This window comes from Lineus longissimus, chromosome 11 (genome assembly GCF_910592395.1).
Source record: "Lineus longissimus chromosome 11, tnLinLong1.2, whole genome shotgun sequence".
Classification (NCBI taxonomy): Eukaryota; Metazoa; Nemertea; class Pilidiophora; order Heteronemertea; family Lineidae; genus Lineus; species Lineus longissimus.
Genome location: NC_088318.1, coordinates 3,181,891 through 3,203,353, shown reverse-complemented (window position 1 = coordinate 3,203,353; position 21,463 = coordinate 3,181,891). Strand labels below are relative to the sequence as shown.

General features: G+C 38.9%; 1 protein-coding gene across 3 annotated transcripts in view; it reads right to left on the bottom strand.

The window, feature by feature from the left end:
- Positions 1-21,463, bottom strand: part of LOC135495425 (thiamine-triphosphatase-like) — a 182,613-nt gene that overhangs the window by 89,784 nt on the left and 71,366 nt on the right. For 2 of the 3 annotated variants that reach the window (XM_064784050.1, XM_064784049.1), the window contains exon 3: positions 16,253-16,374. In XM_064784050.1, the coding sequence (XP_064640120.1) occupies positions 16,259-16,374 (116 nt within the window). In that variant the 3' untranslated portion in view covers positions 16,253-16,258. Of the gene's footprint in view, positions 1-11,486; positions 16,375-21,463 lie in introns of those variants that run through there. The other variant, XM_064784048.1, reaches the window with a different exon arrangement.

The window sequence follows — 21,463 nt, the reverse complement described above, 5'->3', positions numbered from 1 at the left end:
GCTGATTTATTCACGGGCTTAATACGCAATTAATTGAAACTTAAGACCTTTGGAAGGTGTTTGGGCCGCTTGATCCAAGATAATGTTTGGTTGAGCTCGGAGGTTTTTCAGTGCCAATTAACGCTATTAGAATACTTCAATATTGATGTATTTGATATTTCTCGAGTCTTTTTAATGGATGAGGTGGTACAAGCAGTTGAAATCAACAACTGAAAGTGCAAACTTGCCAAAAATCATCTCTGATGACATCACCAAAAACACCTCCAGAGGGCAGTATTTACAAATACCAGCTCAGTGAAGGTGGTTTTTAAAACTTTTTTGGTGCTGCGTCTGAAAAGGGGCCAAATCTTCATGAAAAACATGTTTTTTGGGAGAGTTGCCACCAACGAAATACCGCCCTGCTACACAACTGGCGAACATTTACAAATTCCACTCACATTAAAACAAAACCCGTAGTCATTTATCTTCAAGATTGGACGATAAAATCACGACCGCCACAATCTATGCCAGCTTCTATTGGCTGCCGTGGTCAATAACGTTAGCAACACTTTATAAGAAAGTAAAAGCAATGCCACGCTTGACATGTCACATGACATCGCAATTGACACCATGACAACAAGCGGAGACCTGCGTGCCATCATGACGAATCAAGCCATTAATTACCTATCTTCGCTTCCAGCCCACCCTGTAATTAGCGCGAAGGTCATGTGACCTATGATAATCTTTTCTGATGGAGCACAGTTTTTACCCAATAACCTAAGATCATGTTTGAAGAAGAGGGGACGCAATAAGTGTTAATTACGGCGGTGATTCGATCCAAACGCGGGCTATTCTTTGGGAATTCGTCTCGAAAATATGCAATATCATAAGTTATTGATCTTGATGAATAATGTCAACGGAACTTGGCATATAGACCTATAATTATATCTTATTGACGTGCATTCCGCGATGACTCTGAGAAGATGTCCTATTTCGCTGATTAGACGGTTTCCGATAACAGGCTGTGTAGAGTACGTCATGATGCGTGGCAAGTAAATAGATTTTAGAACAATATCTTAATCAGTGATTCATTTCTGCGAGCTTAAACTTGACGAAATTGCATTTTTGGCTGCTGGGGATTTTGCATGATAATCTTGAATATTGCCACGAGATAACACGATAAGGTGGCTTATGGTTGTCACTTTCATTTAATGCTTTCAACTTCGTGGGAATAATTGCGAATACAAAATGTACGATTATACCACGAGTGCACCGGGTTATCTTATTAAGACGCGGGAATGTGCGGGAGACGACTCAAGAATAGCGCTTTGAGCAGTAAGCTGGGAGAAGTGTAATCGGAAAATTTGGACGGACAATGAATGGACAAAGCCACTCAAAAGTACGAATATATTCGGCAAACCAGGAAATTTTCACTGCCCTGACTTTTGTTGATTTCGAGAAAAATCCACTCTAAGAAATTTTTGATCTGATCATAATCAAGGACAATTGGAGTGAATTTAAAAAAAAAATTATTAAAGACTAAGAAACCCTTGTCATATTATCACATCAACAGTACCAAAAAGAATCCCTTTGATGGTAAAATCGAAGCTTTAATTTTTTTCGAAATAAAAGGCAGAGAGGTCTATAATTGGTAAATGGCCTATTTTTTTCCCCGATTCAAAAAATCATCCTTTTATCTGACGTCATAAGACCCAACAACCATAAGAGGTCAAAAGTTCAAAGTATTGTTCATCCCAATGACAATGAATGTCTTTTTTGTCATTGAGGTTTCAGGTCCCCGGCATGTGATTGATATTTGAGGCCTTGACACTCTACATTAAAAACCCTTGCCAGTTTCAAAGATTTGACAAAATTCATTGGTCAATTTGAAAGAATTTTAAAATTTCATAGTTAATTTCAAAGATTTTTTTAAATCGGGGCCCTCACCACGAGGATCAGCCTTACCTACCGAACCAAAATAAATTTTGGAAACGATTAAAAAACAGCAAACAAAAAATGGAACTTCAAGCCTTATATCTTAAAATGTTTAGACCCCTTTGATGTGATGATTCAAGATTCAACATAAAAAACAAGTTCATCTAATTCTGTATTCATACATCAATAAAACTCCCAACCACACATCAGAAGGAGTTCAAGAGTTCAAAGTTTCATCCTCCAATCTTCAAACAAAAAGACTCCAAGATGACAGCCTAGGACTACTTAGTCACATACTTACAAGCATATTTCGCATTTTTTTCAAAGACTTCACAAAAAAAATCCATTTCTTGGGAATATATATATAGTTACAGGAAGTTTGATCATGAAACATGCGCAATTAAGACTTCTTATCTACTCGAAGTGGTGTTTATATGTACCATGCCATGGGCCGAGAAAAGTCATTTTTTGTTGCTTATGAATAAAGAGTGTTAGTGTCTTGTACGTTCCTCTTGAAAGCCAATCCACAAGGAAGATAAATTTTTATTGGAAGTTCCAACTATTTTTGTTTATATCTCCTGGTTTTCAGTTTGAATGTTGACAACGAACAGCCTTTTCGAAAGGTTACAAATTAAAACAATGCTATTGGGACAAATTTTTGGTAACCCTACCTGATTAAGAAATTCACTTCTACTCATAATGATTTTTAAGAGAACTAAGTCCAGTGGAACCTCTGTTAGGGACACCTCTCTTAGCAGGACATCAGGACACCAATATTGATATCCATTCAATCTGACCTCAGTGATTTGGACACCTGCTCTCTATCGAGGAGAGTGATTTTGGCCCCAAAGGGTATTCTATTCAATTTGACTTCTGTAATCAGGACACCTCCGTCTTAAGGACAGCATATGTCAGTCCCAACAGTGTCCAAATTAGAGAGGTTCTGATGTAGTTCATTGCTAATTACTGGTATTTTCAGTCACCAACAAAAAAAGTTTACACACAAGTTTAACTTCAGGCTTGTGGCACTGAAGCCGTCATGATAAAATCCACTTTACTTTCCTAATAGGATTTAACAAATATGCAAATGCTGATATGATTCCATGGCATGCGCGAAATATTTCACAACCTCTTCGAGGCGTTCTGTCTGCGCATTTTTTCTCACCGCAATATCTGACACAATCGCTTCCAAGGCACTCGACAGATCAAAAAAGAAGCTTAAGTGGGTGCCATTGGCGCTTCTGAACAAATTGATTGGAGCAAGACTCGATGAGAAACTGATCGGGAATTTTTGCATTTTCCATATTGTCGATGACGCCAGAGATGGGTTCCCCGCCCACGCACCTATGTTTTGAACGTAGCATTTGTACGAGAAATTTCTACAGCTATTGGTTACTGGTTTTTGGTTCTTGATCGTTGGTATTTAAACACCAAGCAATTCAAATTTCATTAGATACCAGCTCACGATAATGTCCCAGAAACTGATAAACTTGCGAAAGAAGGAGGTAGACTAGGACAATAATAATATGCTGTATGAGAAATTTCTACTGCTGCTACTGGTACTGGTGTCTCACTGAATTTGCTTCTTGATCCTTGTTTTTTTTAATACCAAGATATTCGCATTGCAGTAGACACCAGCTCACTATATTGTCCCAGAAACTGACAAACTTGCAAAAGAAGGAGGTAGACTAGAACAAGAATAATGTGCTGTATGAGAAATTTCTACTGCTGCTACTGGTACTGGTGTCTCACTGAATTTGCTTCTTGATCCTTGTTTTTTTAATACCCAGAGATTTGCATTGCAGTAGACACCAGCTCACCATAATGTCCCAGAAACTGACAAACTTGCAAAAGAAGGAGGTAGACTAGGACAAGAATAATATGCTGTATGAAAAATTTCTACTGCTGCTACTGGTACTGGTGTCTCACTGAATTTGCTTCTTGATCCTTGTTTTTTTTAATACTAAGAGATTCGCATTGCAGTAGACACCAGCTCACTATAATGTTCCAGAAACTGACAAACTTGCAAAAGAAGGAGGTAAACTAGTACAAGAATACCTTGCCCAAATGTAACATCAAAGCAGCATATAAGAAGACATGCAAGCAAGGCCACCCGGACCATGACCGACAGAAGAACTTTCAACAGCTCACAAGGGCAAAGCTTCTTTTTCTGCATTTAAAACTTTTGAGATATGCTAGACAGTCGGTCTGTTTTCGGTAATGAAGTCAGCTGTCCTAGAGAGTTCCACCACAGAGCCCTAGAGCTTTGTGGACAGCGTGGTGTCCTTTGGCCAGTTTTTCTCTCTATTCTTCATAAGGGAGCAGGTATAAATATCAATATCACCAAGAATAAATAAAGACTAGTCTTTATGAATTCTTGATATCACAGAACATTAAGACAAGTGAAAAACAGCTAAATTTCCTAAAGTGAAAAACGACTAAACATCCTAATGAACCTTGTTTACCTGACAAACGAACCAACTTAACGCAATCAATTGAGACATTAGGGGGTTAATTAGCATGCAAAGGTAAGTTGTTCCTAACGAATCTCTCATCAAAGAGTAATTAGTGACATCGCCAAACATCAAAGAAAGTCTGTCTGAGCAATTCCTAGCCGGAGATTAATTCAGGAAGATTTAAATGAACTTAACATTAGCGGCTTAAGTGTGAGCGACACATATACATTAAGCTTAACATTCGTCAAGGCGTTTGCGGAACATATACAAATTTACAAATTTATAGCGAATTTATGAAATAATTGAATGTGTGATAAAATTCCATTTCCAATTAACCGTAACCCCATGGCATATTTTTGTTGGTTTATGTTATTAATGGGGAGGAACCTGATTAGGTTCAGAAAGATCTAAATTACTTTTGTGGGGAACCCAGGGCAAAATCACATAGACGCTCAATTAGCTGTAATCCTAGGGAGGCGAGGCGACAGTTTTTAAATGACGGTTTTCTAATAGGATACAACCTCACTGTCATGATTGGTTATGTTCAATATAAGACACAATTTAAATTAAGAGAAGGAGAAATGCAATTTTTTTCTTCATCGAATCAGGAAAGGTGTCGGGGATGGGAGATGCCTGTTGTAGGTTTTTTGTAACGTACAGTACATATTTCAGAGTTGTTTTTTTTAAGGTCTGAACTATAATCCATTGTAAATGTCTTGCCTTTAATATAAAAAAAGAAGTAGGAATTTATTAAATTATTTAAACAAAGACTCGTTTTTCTTCTTCAAGAAACCAATTTTCTCGCAAATATTTCATAACATTACCACACTTGTGTCATTTTAGCACTTAGCATCAAACAGCAAGCAATTTTGCTTTGTCTTATGAATTCCTCAGATTTTTCAAATTTGAATCTCACAGTCATTTTCTCTCCAAAGTTGGTCAAATGGAATCACAAGACCTTTGTTTCTTACAAGCAATAACTGGAGTGGGGGTGGGCCGTGGGGAAGGGTCATGGGGATGGGTAGAGGGGCTGCCTGTCCCATTATAAAAAACACCCCATCGAGCATTTTGAATGTAGATCCATGAACAAGTGCTCTTCTACCAATAAAGAAGACCAAGCTAAAAAAATTAGCAACACACTTCGGGCAGTTATAATGAAGAATGCCCGACTATAAAGAAGAATCTGTGACTTCCAATGCAGCCAAGATTAATACAATTGATATATCTGGACACAATTAGCTTCATAAAGAATACATCTGACATGTAGAGGTCTGGGAGCAAGTTATGATGAATGATGGTGTTTACTCTCAAGAGATGTTGCCTTGATCTCCATGTGCCGATTCGAACCATCCTGGGGAATGGCCCGACTCGTAGGCCTGGAATCAGTGGGTATTTTGGTGGGTATTTTTTAGGTTCTGGGGACCGCCTCTATCAATCTTGTCCCCAAGTAGACCCTTCAACATTCAGACTGCCTCACTTAGGCAATTATTTTATGCCAGGAACAAGGTTATTCTGGTAAGATCAGTTGAACTATTCAGGTCAGAGCTTTCAGAGATGGGACAAATGAATAGCAGTTTTTGGCATGTAACAATGACCCAAATTCATGTATGTAATGGGAAGATATGATTGTCTTAGATGTTAACAAACCCTGAAAACTTCATTGATTTGCTCATGCTTAGCTACTCCTTTCCATGAAGAAACTGCAATGCGTATGCAGCCCCTTATGTAGCCGAGGGGGGTCATCATTATAGTATGCTTTATAGTCAGTAGCCCTCGTCAATAGACAGTCCCTTTTCCACATTGGGCCATGAACAAACACAATCAATTCTGAAGTAATAGATGGCCAAAAACCATATGGCCCCTAATCAAAATCTTGACTACAACATCTGAAATTAACAAACATTGTCTGGTCACATAGGTCAATTCCGACCATAACAAATGACCCAAACCATAACCAAACTTCCTCCACAAAATTGCAACCCGGATAATTACCCCAGAAACTTTCGATTACATATTCCGACTCTCACTGACGGCTCATAAGCTATGCATGGAAAGTCATCGCACTGGAAGCATGTATACATATTTTTGTGATAGCGCCTCATTTTTCATTCGTTGATGATCTATCTCAACATATTCTTGTTAAAATATCCGCATCTATTTTGACGTATTGGTGATCTTGCGAGGGGATCATTGTGGCAATCATTGTTTTCTTGGGCGAGCGGGGAAAGATGGCTGCCTTCAAATTTAACTCCTGGAACAATTGTTGTTTTAACCCATTAATGTCGATGCCCAATTGCTGCAAATAACACGACCAGGTGGTACAGCAGAACCTCTCTTTTTGGACGCCATTCTAATCAGGACACCCTCCATCCAATAAGGACTCTAGCTTTGGTCCCAGATTGGTTGTTTCCATTCAATTTGACCTGTTTAATCAGGTCACCTCTCTATCAAGGACAGTACCTGTCAGTCCCAAGGATGTACTTAGTCGAGAGGTTCTACTGTATTATATTCTAAAACCCCTTAGCTGCAGCATACCATTGTTTACAGTGCATAAACCACTCTAACTTGCTCATCATTCTTCTTTAATTTTTCTAAAAATTCTTTCTAGCAATGGGTTAATCACACCTTGTCTTCCGCACAACGAGATAATTACGGCACCGGACCCCTAAACAACATTTTTATCGCACTTGATGGAAGAAAATCTCTCGTCCATACGATAAAGAACTGCCCAGCGATATCCACGAGGTGATAAAACCTTTTAAATGACTCACGGTAACATTTGACACTAAATCGTTGAAAGCGACATGGCAGATCAGATGTCTTGTAATCCACATGACAACATGGCTGGCACAAAAATTGTCATGGTGAAAGTGACTTGGGCTGGGTTTGGGCAAAGTTTACTTAGTTTTTGAAGTACAATTGAACCTCTCAATTAAGGACACCCTTGGGGCTGACAAATGTCCTTAATTGAGAGGTGTCCTGATTACACAAGTCATATTGAATGGAAAGTTTCAATTTGGGACCAAATGCAGAGTACTTGATAGAGGTCAACCCTACTAGAGGGGTCCGCTAAGGGAGGTTCTTCATTTTAAGATCCTTCATTTTTTAGAGGAGACCCCTACTGGAAGTTTCGTGTAACTTAATCTGACCTAACTTGCTCCTGCCTATAGCCTCCCTTTAAGTAATGCAAATATTCTAGGTTTGTGGCCTTTACTATTTGTGAAAACACTTTAGAACCTGTCCTAGGTCGGTGAACGAAGATTATTTTTTTCAAGAGACTAAAGAATTCCCCAAGAAAAGACAATATTTCACTGGCACCAAAATAACAAAGCACTGCCGATTTCTTCTTCATAGATAAGAATTATCAGAGACAAATTGACACAAATTACTGGCATTCCCAACTATTTTAGAAAATTTGACAAAATTGCGTGCTCGGGTATGCTGAAACTGGTGAAATATGACACAGAATGCTATTAGTTTTCATAATAATGATAATTATTTTCTCAGGTTCTCGTAGGGTTGGCCCAATATGTTGAGGAGCAATTGTCTCTCCTCCTCATCACATTCCACCACCGAAGAAAAATTGATGTTTTTGAACTGTGTTATTTTCTCATTATCTTTGCTAGGAACATGACACGCAGTTAATTGTCTTTTGAGTTGTTTGTAATTTTGATATTATAATGACTTTTATACCTCTTGAGGGGGAAGCTGCTGTGTTAAATTGTGCATGGGGGTCAAAAGCGGGGGGGGGGCTGATGGGTGGGGGCGGTGGCAGAGGGGAAAATGCCCCGAGAGGTCACCGAAAAATGTGTTTTTGACCCTGATTTTGACCAAAAAATTTCAAAAAGTTTCGTTCCCCGAGCAAAAAGCTAGCTACCCCCATGAATTGGGACCATTCCTCTGTCATTATCGTTCATTAGAAATGACCAGTTCTTAGCCTAGTAATTAATCTCGGCCATTACATGCTAATTCCTCTGAGGTATCGATGATGATAGGAGCATTGATTGATTACAAGCGACTAATCACGCAGGGTTTGCCTCATAAACGATCGGTTAATGAGAGTGTGATTATTGACGAGTTTGTAATTAATCCGGGCAGTTTTCCATTGATTGGTTTACTCAAAGGCCAAGCCTAATCCGATATGTCCAGGATAAAACGAACGGACTTAGATTGGTTCCATATCTACTGACTAGGTGGCAGGAAAAAATGAATACATGTGTGCAGGTTGAAATGAATGAAAGGCCTTAAGATTTGTTCCATATCAACTCACTAGGTGGCAAGACAAAGTTAATACATGCAGCTCAGCTATGTAATTTGGAACAGTGCATGCATGAGCACTTCATCCTAAAAAATTTGCAGTCATTGGGTGGGAAGAGTTCAAAATGGCGGGAATTACCAATCTGCTCATTTCAACCTGGCATTTAGTGATATACCAGGTACAAATCTAGAACGAATTTGCACCATCTTTTAAAGAGTGCAACTTTTTTTTAAATATCATTTTACAAAATTTTCAAAGTTGATATTTTCTGAATATTAATATAAATAAATATGACTTTCACAAAACACGTTGCAGGTTGTGAGAGAGACCCATAATATTGCACCCTTTTGTAACATCAACCAATGATGAACAGTTCTCTCACAAACACGAGTGTATAATGGCAAAAGCATCATTGGCTTTTTAACAGTCACTTGAAACCGATTTGAACATAGCTCCATGACTAATAACTATCAAACGCAAAAGGGCATTTCAGCCATTTAATCTCGATATAAATCCCCTTGAAATTAGATAATGATATGTATAAAAAGAAAGTCTAACTAAACATTTTAATCCTAGGACTTGTCGATATTTTTGTTCAGAATGGTGTCAGATAAATTGTGCGTAAACAAAATATTAAACTATGCCCTGTTTCTGTTCAACAAAAAGTTGGAATTTTTAGACACAATCAATACCCTTTTTGCAGTTATGAAATGTAGAAATTGGTTTAAACCATCCATTGCCTTGCTAATCTCCACGACAGATAATGTTGCACCGAGTGACATATATAGGTGCTTGGAAACTGCAAACAATTATTTTCCATAACTGTCATTGAGAAAACCATTAGGCCAATTGGCACCTAAACGTAGTGACATGCAAAAAGACTCATCCCGCCTTTGAAGAAGGAATAACACCTCCAAGTGAAGGGTAAACGCCGAAATTAACCATTTGGACAGTCGTTTTCAATTTCGAACATTCCCTGTCAACAATGGAGGCCATCTGAAATGTCACCTCCAGAAAGTTTGAAATCTGTTTTAAATGTCGTAATCTGGTGTTGCAACTCTGTTTCCCTCAGCGACTGGCTTACGGATTAAAACATGATCATCTATTTGTTTCATCTCGTTGTCATCGCTGGTGTTGCATGATGAAGTTGAGCTCTGTTCCCGCCGTTTTTTACCCGTTAACCCTTAGAGGATTAGCCGTATTATGTAAGCATCATGTTTGGATAAATCCAACAACTGAGTTGGCATGACTCCTATGAAATTTTCATATTTACACCTCACTCTTACAATGCTGCAAACACAAAAAATTGGGATTTTTTTTTGTTGCTGATTTTGTGAATAAACTAGATTCACAAAAATAATATTCATAAACAAATTTTGGTTGAAATCTTTTTTTTTAAATTAGTGATCTACCAAAATGTTGTAAGTGAAAATATCCTTTTTTGGGAAAGATTTGCAAATTACAAAGACAATAGGCGCCAACATTTTCAGAAGTTGAAAAATATTTTTGGACTGATGATGTTTCCTTATTTTGAGCAGAAAAAAAACAAGTAAAAAAAAAAAAATTTGGACTAGAAATTGTTTTTCATCTGTAGCATGACAAATTTGCCGCAATCAATTTCTTAACAGAAATCATGGCAGCATTCGTCTTTTCAGTTATCATCATTTCACTAGAATGCTCCACTGTATATTGTTATCATCTAACATAAACCGCCACAAATATTTCCTCAAAATCACTTCATGAAAAGCTCCCACAATATGTTTCGATTAGCCAATCAGAGTCTATAGCGTTGTTTTTCTACAGTGAACCTAGCCTAGCGTTAGCTTAGCAGTCGCAGTCAGCCAAGTCAGAGGTCAGACATAAGGTCAAGGCGTCCATAAGTTAAACGAAGCCAGGAGCGGCCGGTTTTATCATTGGCAAAACATGTCAGCAGAATCGGGAAAAAACCGCCACACAAAGGTGAATATGTTACAATGGTGTCCCATGAGACGTTTCTCGCTTCCTGTAATTTTGTATGAAAAAATTCCAGCTGTCAGTGGAGAGTCGGTCGCCATTAAAATCAGCGCTGTTAGTCGAGTGTAGGCCGAGGAGATCAACTGACCGCAGTCGCCGTACAAAGAATAAGATTAATGCAAAACATTGGTTTAATCCCGAGAGTTACAGCCCTGTTGATTACGATTCTTTCAGAAATATCGCACATTCTGTCAAGATCGCTGGTCATTCGGCCCCAGGAGAATTTCGCGGTTTTATTCACAGTTTCCCGTCCTTTGAGTTCACGTCTTGGAAGTGATCCATTCGTGCTTGTCTCGGAGGCTCACACGACAAGAATGACCAGCTTTCGTGAATAGATTTTTGCAGAGTAATTTTCCTCCGGTTTGTTTGAAATCAAAGTGCATGAGTGGAAAGATTGTGTTGTGGGTACAAGATTGATGATGGAAGGAGGAGAAGGATTTGTGGTGAGGAAACACAGAGTAGAGATTCGCTGAGGAATATGTTGAAGCTAATCATCGCCAAGTGTCCTTTTTTCCACAGATCATCCTAAAACACTTGAAACGAACTTTTTTCAGTCAGTTATTTTCAATAAATGTTACTGTCTGTCAATGTTGTCTGTCAAAATGCCTATGAGAAAAGGGACGTTCAAAAGTTCCTGTAGATGGTACAGCGAGTTATGAGCCATCTCTTCAAGCTTTTTTCTTCTCTGTTGGTCTGAAGAGGATCCGGAGGTGTTGGGGGCGTTTGTCCGCTCTGAAAGTGTTATTGTGCCGATTGGAGAAGGCAGAAGCTTTGGGATGGTATAGTTGCAGCATGGGATGTGAAAAAGCACATGCAGGAATAATTATGAAACAAAACGAGTGCAGTGAAATTTAAAGCATCTTTATTATGTAGGTTTTTTCACTTTCCATTTATTTTACAAATTTTAGTAACAAATTTGTTCTGAAACAGGATAAGTGAAAATGAAACGGCCAGGGGCCATTGTGCTCACCGTATAGATATTTGGTGCTTTGTAATTCATCCAGATTAAGACACATTGTACATGTATAGTATATAGGTCAAACCAAAGTCGGTATGACATGTGATGTATCGTTGCTTGGAGTAAGTACCATAAGAATATCATCAAAAACAAGTCAATAATAAACGAGATATTGCACTTTTTACCTATTTTAGTTTTGGCCTCCTGGTGGCCGAGTTGAGTACCAGATCAGATCGAAATTCGGTGTCCGAGGTTACATGACGTAGGGAGTCATGTGTATCAAATTTCAAGTTCAAAGCTTTAGTGGTTAAGAAACGTGCCATAGTTACAATCAAACGACAAATTTACGCCATTTGACCTCTGTGACCTTGAAAAGCAGGTCAGATCAAAAACTCATGTGATGTATCCTTGCTAGGAGAACCTACCATAAAAATGTTATTGAAAACGAATCACTAACAAGAGGCCCAAGGGCCTGGCGCTCAGCTGAAATATATGAACATGGAAAGTACCCGATAGATCTCTTTCAACCTCAGTTTTGTCAATATATCAGGCAAACATACCAAAGTAAAAAGACTTTTAAATGGTGACAAATATGCCACTTATTAGTCAAATCTAAGTGCCTGAGCCAGGCTGACCTTGAAAAGTAGGTCAAATAGAAAGCCCATGTGATATCATGTAAAGGAGACTTATTGTACACCAACCATAAAATTCATGTCACTCTGGATACAGCAAAGGCTTTAAAATAGAAAAAAAAACCAAGATGGCCGCCCACCAAATTATTCAAAAAAGTAAAGAAAATGTATTTACAAGTGAAAAAAGTAAAAATTAAAAAAAAAAAAAATTGACCCGAAGTGGGATTGGAACCCACAACCTTCAGAGTCATACAAGAGCGGGAAATTCAAATCAAGCTTAAACTAGGTCAACACAGATTTTGGCTCAGTAACGCCAACTGGTAGTAACAATCAAAACTACTCTTAGTAGTTTCAAGACCTACATGCATGCGGTCCTTTTCAACTTTATTTCAAGCTTCTATCTGCTTGAATAAAGCGCCAAAAAATTGTTTTGTGATTTAGGCTTTTTGCCCCTTGGTGGCCAAACTGTTAATCCTGCCGGACCCACACTTGGTCTATTCAGGAGTCCTGAAGGGTCTAAATGGCTTATAGGGAAAATCTATCGCCTATCCGCCATAGTTTTGAAACGTGCCTGTTTAACGGACAGACAGACAGACAGACAGACAGACAGACAGACGGACATTCATTCTACCATTTACTCATATGAATAGCTCAGCTTGTCAGCTGAGCTAAAAATTAGCAAGATATTGCACTTCTTACTTTTTCCATTATGGCCCCCTGGTGGCCGAATAAAGAATCAGATCGAGCCAAAATTTGGCATCAGAGGTTATCTGATGTAGGGGGTTATATGCACCAAGTTTCAAGTTCATAGCTTTACTGGTTAAGAAATGTGCCATAGTTTACACTCTAACGGCCAATTTACGCCATATGACCTCTGTGACCTTGAAAAGTAGATCAAATTGAAAACCCGTAAGATATGTGATGTATTCTTCCCAAGGGTACCTACCATAAAAATTTTATCGAAAACAAAGTCACTTATAAGCGAGATATCACACTTTTTAGATTTCCACTTTTGGCCCCCTGGTGGCAAAGTTGAGAATCAGATCAAACTGAAATTCAGCACCAGAGGCTATGTGATATAGGGGGTTATATGTACCAAGTTTCAAGTTCATAGCTTTAGTGGTTAAGAAACGTGCCATAGTTTACACTCTAATGGCCAATTTACGCCATATGACCTCTGTGACCTTGAAAAGTAGGTCAAATTGAAAACCCGTAAGATATGTGATGTATTCTTCCTAAGGGTACCTACCATAAGAATTTTATCGAAAACAAGTCACTTATAAGCGAGATATCACACTTTTTAGATTTCCACTTTTGGCCCCCTGGTGGCAAAGTTGAGAATCAGATCAAACTGAAATTCAGCACCAGAGGCTATGTGATATAGGGGGTTATATGTACCAAGTTTCAAGTTCATAGCTTTAGTGGTTAAGAAACGTGCCATAGTTTACACTCTAACGGCCAATTTACGCCATATGACCTCTGTGACCTTGAAAAGTAGGTCAAATTAAAAACCCGTAAGATATGTGATGTATTCTTCCTAAGGGTACCTACCATAAAAATTTTATCGAAAACAAGTCACTTATAAGCGAGATATCACACTTTTTAGATTTCCACTTTTGGCCCCCTGGTGGCAAAGTTGAGAATCAGATCAAACTGAAATTCAGCACCAGAGGCTATGTGATATAGGGGGTTATATGTACCAAGTTTCAAGTTCATAGCTTTAGTGGTTAAGAAACGTGCCATAGTTTACACTCTAACGGCCAATTTACGCCACATGACCTCGGTGACCTTGAAAAGTAGGTCAAATTAAAAACCCGTATGATATAAGATGTATATTTGCTATGAGTACCTACAACAAAAGTTTCATCGAAAACAAGCCACTAATAAGCGAGATATCACACTTTTTAGATATCCACATTTGGCCCCCTGGTGGCCAAGTAGAGAATCAGATCGGACAGAAATTTAGTGTCACGGGTCATCTGACCTAGGGGGTCATGTGTACAAAGTTTTAAGTTCATAGGCCTAGCGGTTAAGAAACGTGCCACTGTTTTTGAACTAGGATACGACGGACGACGACGACGACGACGACGACGACGACGGACGACGGACACTGCGGTATTGTATAGACTCCCCTACGGTGAGCCAAAAATGGCATTCGAATACAATTCATTGAAACATTACGAACCATAACTTTTTTAATCAAATGATACAATTTCATCACGACATGACAATGGTTTTCGTCAATATCTTATTTGTTTCTAGAATTTGCTTGATCATTACAATATACAAAAAACTTACTTAGTATAAAAGATAAGTTGAAAGAAAATTGGTTAGATTACTGATAAGTATACATCCTTAAAGTACAAATTGTGGTTTCCTTTACACAAATATCTTGACATTTTTCAATCTCTTATTCCCCAAAACTTGCGCTGGAATGGGTGCAAAAATAAAAGCAAAATTATCGTGTTATGCAATGAAATGATTGAACATGCTATTACAAAAGCCGAGCGAAATGATTTAACATGCTATTACAAAAGCTTACGATTCGTTAGCAAACATAGGCGTAGCCAGAATTTCTCGTGGGGGTTTCTGCTCGAGGGGGTTCTGCCTGAGGAAGGGGCATTTCCCAAAAACAAAAGGACTTTTGTGGTAAAAAGATGTCATTGCGGTTTTACGTGGTCAATTTAAATGAATTTTCCCCAAAAGAGCGGTTCATTTCAACCCCAAACTCCCATTGCCTGCGCCTATAGTTCAGCAAACAGGAGCAAAGATGGCATGCATGCACTTACTGCTGTAGCAGGTCGGCCCTAGTTTAAGTATAGGCATTTTCAGAATGCCCGAAGTCTTATTGGCCTGACAGCATTAGTGGCTTATAGAACCTGATAAAGGATCATAACAATTAGTCCATATCTGCAAAAGAATTTCAGCATCTGAATCCCATATCATTTTTACTCGAAACATGCAGTTTCTGTAAAGTCCCCAAAAAGTGGAGACCCAAAATCATCGGGTAATGAACTAGAGCAACCATGCTATCATTAGTGTCACTAGCGCCACCAACAAACAAAACAAAACACCTCAAGACGTAAGCAAACAACCTTAACGCCTTCGAAAACTTGCATAGACGATCTATCCACTCACGGCAGAGTGCAATTAGCGAGATATTTTATCCGTATCGAAATTTGACCTGAAGTGTTGTTTAAGACACTAAATATGTTGGAAGACTTTGTCACGCTTTGCCTCCTTAACTACCTTAGGTTTTTCTTGACGTTAGACATGCCACTTGAAATTACAAAAACATTACGTGAGCGACTGAAGTGTTGTCATCTCCTCTTGCTATCCAATACACTTAAGTCGTGATTCGTAATGTGAATCCTCTAAAACAAGGATTTCAAGCCGTTGATTTGTCGGTCCAGGTCATGTTATAGCTACTTGTAAGATCAAGGAGGACTTGAGAAGAAATGTATACTAATGACAAATCATCGAATTTAACTCTTAAAATGAACTTATGTTTCTAATTTCTTTGATTACCTTACTATGAAAGATACTTCATTTATATGTGGTTCGTTTAGCTTGTCATCTACAAGGTACAAGATTTTTAAAGATGTTACAAGCTGAAATGACTACATGAAAACATTTCTAGTCATTAGAACATCATCTAGGGCAGAGGCAGGGTTGGTACCAAAGGTTTTGTACAGATTGAAACATCGCTACAAAGAATAGGTTGGCTAACCTTTTTGGCATCACAAATCTTTGGGATGATAAGAAGCACATTACATTCTGGCAAGCTAGTTTAATATAGGGTACCAACTACCTTCTCACCAGGCACCTGGCATCAGAGAGAGGAGTTTGGAAGTAAATAGTGTCTCATAAGCCAAAGCTCGCTGGCCCTTTTATTTGGAGGGACACTGACATTAACAAACTTTCTTTACACAGGAGCAAAGTTTGCTAAAGTGTTTCAAATCAAAAGTGGACATCCATAATGACACGGATGTCTGGCATGTACATCCGTGGAAATGAATACCTCCTGTTAGGCGTTGCTCTCAACCATGCCATCGCATTCAACCAAAGCTCGGTAATGCTCGGGTCTCTTGATTTTCAGGTAGGCGCGCATTTTCCCGGGAACCTTTTTCCGTCCTATCAACCCTGAAAAGATAAATCGAGGGGAACATGTTTAAGAACGGGTACACAAATGGAAAGCATTTATCTCACTGCATATATCAGACCTCTATAATCAGGTCACCTTCTTATAAAGGACAGCATTTGTCAGTCCCAAGGATGTCCTTAATATAGAGGTTCTACTGTACATCTAAGAGGAACTCTAGTACTTCCTCCTCAGGTGTCGATACCTTGTCTTCCTGAAGTAGAGAAGAGCTTCAGATAGCTGTTTGAAGGAGAATTGGAGAGAATTGGACGAGGTTTACAGGCACAAGAAGCATGAATGGCTTGCTAATTAAGGTTACTAGGAAGGATATGCTGTCAGAAATGGAACAATTTATGGAGTTTGTGTATCGTACTCTTAGCTCTGACACACATTAGGGGGGTTGAGAACAGCGACTTATCAAGGATCCCTTTACCCTATATGGATAAAACTCAGTAGAAAGATGAAGAATTTTGTGTACATTTCTATCCGTATAAGGATCTGTAATGAGTCCCTTTTCTCAACCTCCCTATTATAACATTAGACAAAGATGAAAAGCTAGTGTGGCTGAGAGATATCTGAAATTGCCTTGCCTGGCAAAATTGGGCTGGTAAATTTGACAAAACGAGTACTTTCTCCTTGAAAACTCGACCTTAAAATGAGTCAGCCAAAACAGACGCCCTTCAACGGCTTAAATCAGCGAGACATCATAACCAAACCAGTCAATCGAACATTAGGAATGCACTTGAATGGAACCTTTGTAGAGATTCCGACCAGCTTCACGGTCGACACCAAACAAAGAATACCTCCTCCTAACGTATTTATAGATGGGTCCCCAACGTACAGCCTGACAAGGTATGATAAACACTCATTATACGGGAGACAACGCTGTCTTAAAAAGGGGTCATCTTTTATTGATGTCGCATAAGACCTGGAGAAGCTTCTCTGAAATTTTAATATTTCTCATCGTGTGGGTTTAATTTCTTATATTCGGAGATGAAAGCGTTTCGATTGTGGAGTTCTCCGCAGGGATCGACCACAAAGATGGGATGCGTAACCCCTAGGGCATAATCTATCACCTTGTATCAAAATTTTAAAAGATTCAAATTGTCTCATCGAGGGAGTGATGTCACGGCGTCTTCTGGGCCTCAACATGTATATTCAGATGAACCAGTGCAGTAATACATTTTCGTCGCTCAATATACATGTCATTTGTACCAAGTTATGTAGACATGAATCGCACCTTCCTCTCACTTTAACTTGATTTATACTGCTGAACTTACTCATATACATTTACACAGCAAAGTACTGACACAAAAGAATTGTTTCTTGGGTCTCATGTCACACAATCTACCCTTCATCATTTACAATTGAAAATAATTGCACCAAGATCAAGAATCATTTCAGTACAATTTTTGTCCTTATCATAGTTAGAGTGACTGAAATGTTACAGGGACTATGTGCTCACCTAGTAAGTTTGGTACTATTCTGGTCAACATGTATATTCAGATAAACCAATGCAGCTACTATGTTTAACATGTTTAACGCTGATTATGCATGTTACATTTGAGGGCCACTTGTCATGTTCACATTACTCTTTATTGAATTAACTGACTTTCAATCGGTAAAGAGTTATAAACATGAAAACATTGCATCTTGAATCAACACATTTTACAATCAAACAGTTGTTTTTCTAATAAGAACGATAGCTGAAAAGTCATGTCCTTATCAGTGGTTAAGACAAATAGTCCAGAGAGGACTAGTCCCAAGGGGTGCCAATAGGGCAATTTGCCATCAATAATAACTAAATTTGAATCCTAATTAATATATTTCAGAACTTATCTTGAAAAATTCAAAAAACTTTAAGATGAAAATTCGAAGCTGTCAAAAATATGTTACGATTTTGTTGGGGTTTCTTATCACCATGCTACATTTCATTGATTGCATTTAAAAGTTCAATTTCTCATCAATAACCAGCATGATACGTGACCAATTCTTCTTGATTTAGCAATCAAAGTCACCACAATCAGAAATCCCATGAGACCTGTTGATAAAAGTCACTTTAGACACGTCCCAAGTGAACTTACTTGGGGAGATCGGTGGTATAGTGGTAAGAGCACCGAGCTCGTAATCAGGAGGTCGTGGGTTCAACTCTCGGAAGGATAACTGTTGACAAACCATTGAGAGTTAAGACCAGTACTGTTGTTTTGTCTTTGTCTTTGAACAAGGAACTTGATCCTACTTGCTTCTCTACAACCGGGAGTAAATAGCATGAACATCAACACAGAGTCCTCAGAGAAAGTTTTCTACCCCTCAGAAATCTAGTGATTTGGCACAATTTTCTCTCAAGAATGCATATTTCAATTCAACAGAGTAGATAGAACCTCGCCTTGAATGTTAGTTCATATCACAGTTTGAAGGCCAGAGTGTCAAGGTCAAGAGGTCATATCATGTCAGGGTCACTCACATGTTGTAGGTCAAGTGAAAACCATTCACAGTTAAGACCAGTGCCACTCTAAAACTGTACAAGGACCTTTCCCAAGACAATATTTATCAGCCACAATTCTTCGTCACATCTAAAATTCCTTTCCTCACACCACGGTAGTATGAGTACTGACCAGCTCCACTCAAATACTACATTAAACGCTCTCCCCCATAACAAGCTTAGCTAGATCTTATAGCGTAATCTTAAGACAGCAATATTTGGCCCAACAGCAATCACGGCTAAAATCTCGACCTCACACCACGGTTCTACAGCCAGAGCAACCAGATACATAATGCCTCATATCCAAGATCAATACATCTGATCAATAAACCAGATAGATATATATTGGGGTGTCACATTTCAATTTTGAATGTACACTTTAATCTGGCCGTAAACAATTGACTAATGACTGGATGGCGGGGTTGGAATTGCAAGGCCGGGCCGGTGATTTAGCCAGACAGTGAGGGATGGATAGTATCAAGTCTAGGGTTTCCCTATCCAAAATGTTGACAGCTGTCTTCGAATTTGTATCTGGAGACCATCAGTCGCCACTGATGGCCGTTTTTGTTAAGATAAACCTTGATTTTTACTGTGAGAAACATGAGAAGCTTGCGTTGGACTCCACCTCTGGCCAAAGACAGAGTCACTGGACAAATTGACCCAACTGGTGCCTGACCGTAGTGGGACGTCAACTCATCGCGCCTACGGGAGGAATACGCCTTGAGAATACACCTTCAAGTGCAGAGCGAACGCTGAAGAAGAAAAAGTAACGAGCACCCCATTCCATGAGCATGAAGATCAGTATACATGGCCAGATATGAGGTCGAGTTGCTCACGCGTGTGCATTGTGACCTCCCGCGTGACACTCGTTCCTCCCTGGGAGATCTGAACAAGCGGTGTCCTCCACGTGGTTGTGGTTGGGCATCCATCAAAGCAATTGCCTCAGCCACTTTTGGAACCGACTGTCTTCACCCTAAAATCATATACAGGTGTCACTACCGGGTGGCCATAATATACATGCGCGAATGACTCCACCTCATATCAGGCCATAGATGTAATCAGGCCACAGATGAAGACCAGGGAAAACTGAACTAAGTCTGACATTGCAGATGAGTAAGTTTAAAGTAGCCCAAGTAACCGAGAGGAGATAAATGTTAGAACTTCTCACATCTGCAGACACAAGTCCTAACCATTATCTTTTGTGACCTCATCAAAATCAAACTTGCATGACAGAGGGGAATGGTCTTGTCAGGGTACAAGATGGGCCGAAAAATCAATTTCATATTCGGATTTTTTCTCTCGATGTGGGACATATTCTTTCATCTAATAACTGGAAACCTAAAAAATTCAAGAAAAACCCAAACAATCGCACATCCGTGTTCATATCATATTTCTCCTCGACACCCAAGTGACAATCCGACTTCTGATGAACTCCGGTTAACCTAACAATAGCCTCTACTTGATAAAGCCAAATTCGTTGCCATGGTGATATGAAAGTGCACATCTTTGGCGAAATCATTTGGAAATTTTATTGGAATGTCGTTAAGAATTGTATTTTGTATATCGATGACCTCTGGAATGGAATTAACCCTTGCGGGTCTACGGGGACTACTGTCTCAAAACAAAATATTTCAGTGGACATTTTAGAGTTAAGAGTAAAGGCATGTTGTTACCTCAAATTGCTGGATCTACTACAAATCTACATTACGTGTGATCAAATAAAATGAATGGTAATGTTTTAGTTGATCTAATGAATTAATGTTTGGGTTGAAATTCTGACAGTGGAAGACGTTATCATGAAAAAATTTCACTTTCAGTTTCATTCCGCCAAGTCTGTTGTCAGCCACAACATCACAACATCACAACATACTCCCTCAGACACACTCGACTGCCCTCGCTAAAATTCCAATAACGATAAAACCACTGATCTGCGATAACTAGTCCCTGGGTCAGATCTGAAGATTTCGATTTCGACCCTCAAATGAACTTATCAGCAAATAATTGGAAAGCCAAGCGATGATAGCGTTGATAATGACGATCGCGCGAAAATTGGGGACGGGCAAACAGATTGAAATTTATCCTCGACTAATTTCCGTAAATTTGTAATTATCAAAATTTGAGAAATTCATTTCGTATGACAACTCCAGGGGATTGTTTGGTGTTTTTAGCTTGCCCTATAATGTGATGCGTTGCAATAATAGTTTTCGGCTTAAGCTAAAACGGGATATCTGAAGAATTATTCCTCGTAATGAAATGGGACCTTGTGATTATCTTAATATCGTTTTTGATAGCAAATAACGATGTTATTAATCAACGAATATGACATGTTGTCGAAACAGAAATTGACCAATTAGAACATTTCTTCCTTTTGCGTTGATCGTAGTCTGAAGTTGTCTTAACAAAATGACCTTGCATCATAAATTGCCTGATATTGTTCATAGAGCTGAAAATGTTCAAGTTCAAATTCTGCATGTCATATCAGAGAGGTTAATGGTCCTTTCGGAACATTGGGGTGGGGCAAGAGTTTTGGTCAGAATTTAAGTCAAAATGCTGTTATTTTAGCTGGATTCAGGTACGGCAGTGGATTGTGTCAGGAATCGGCAAATTCA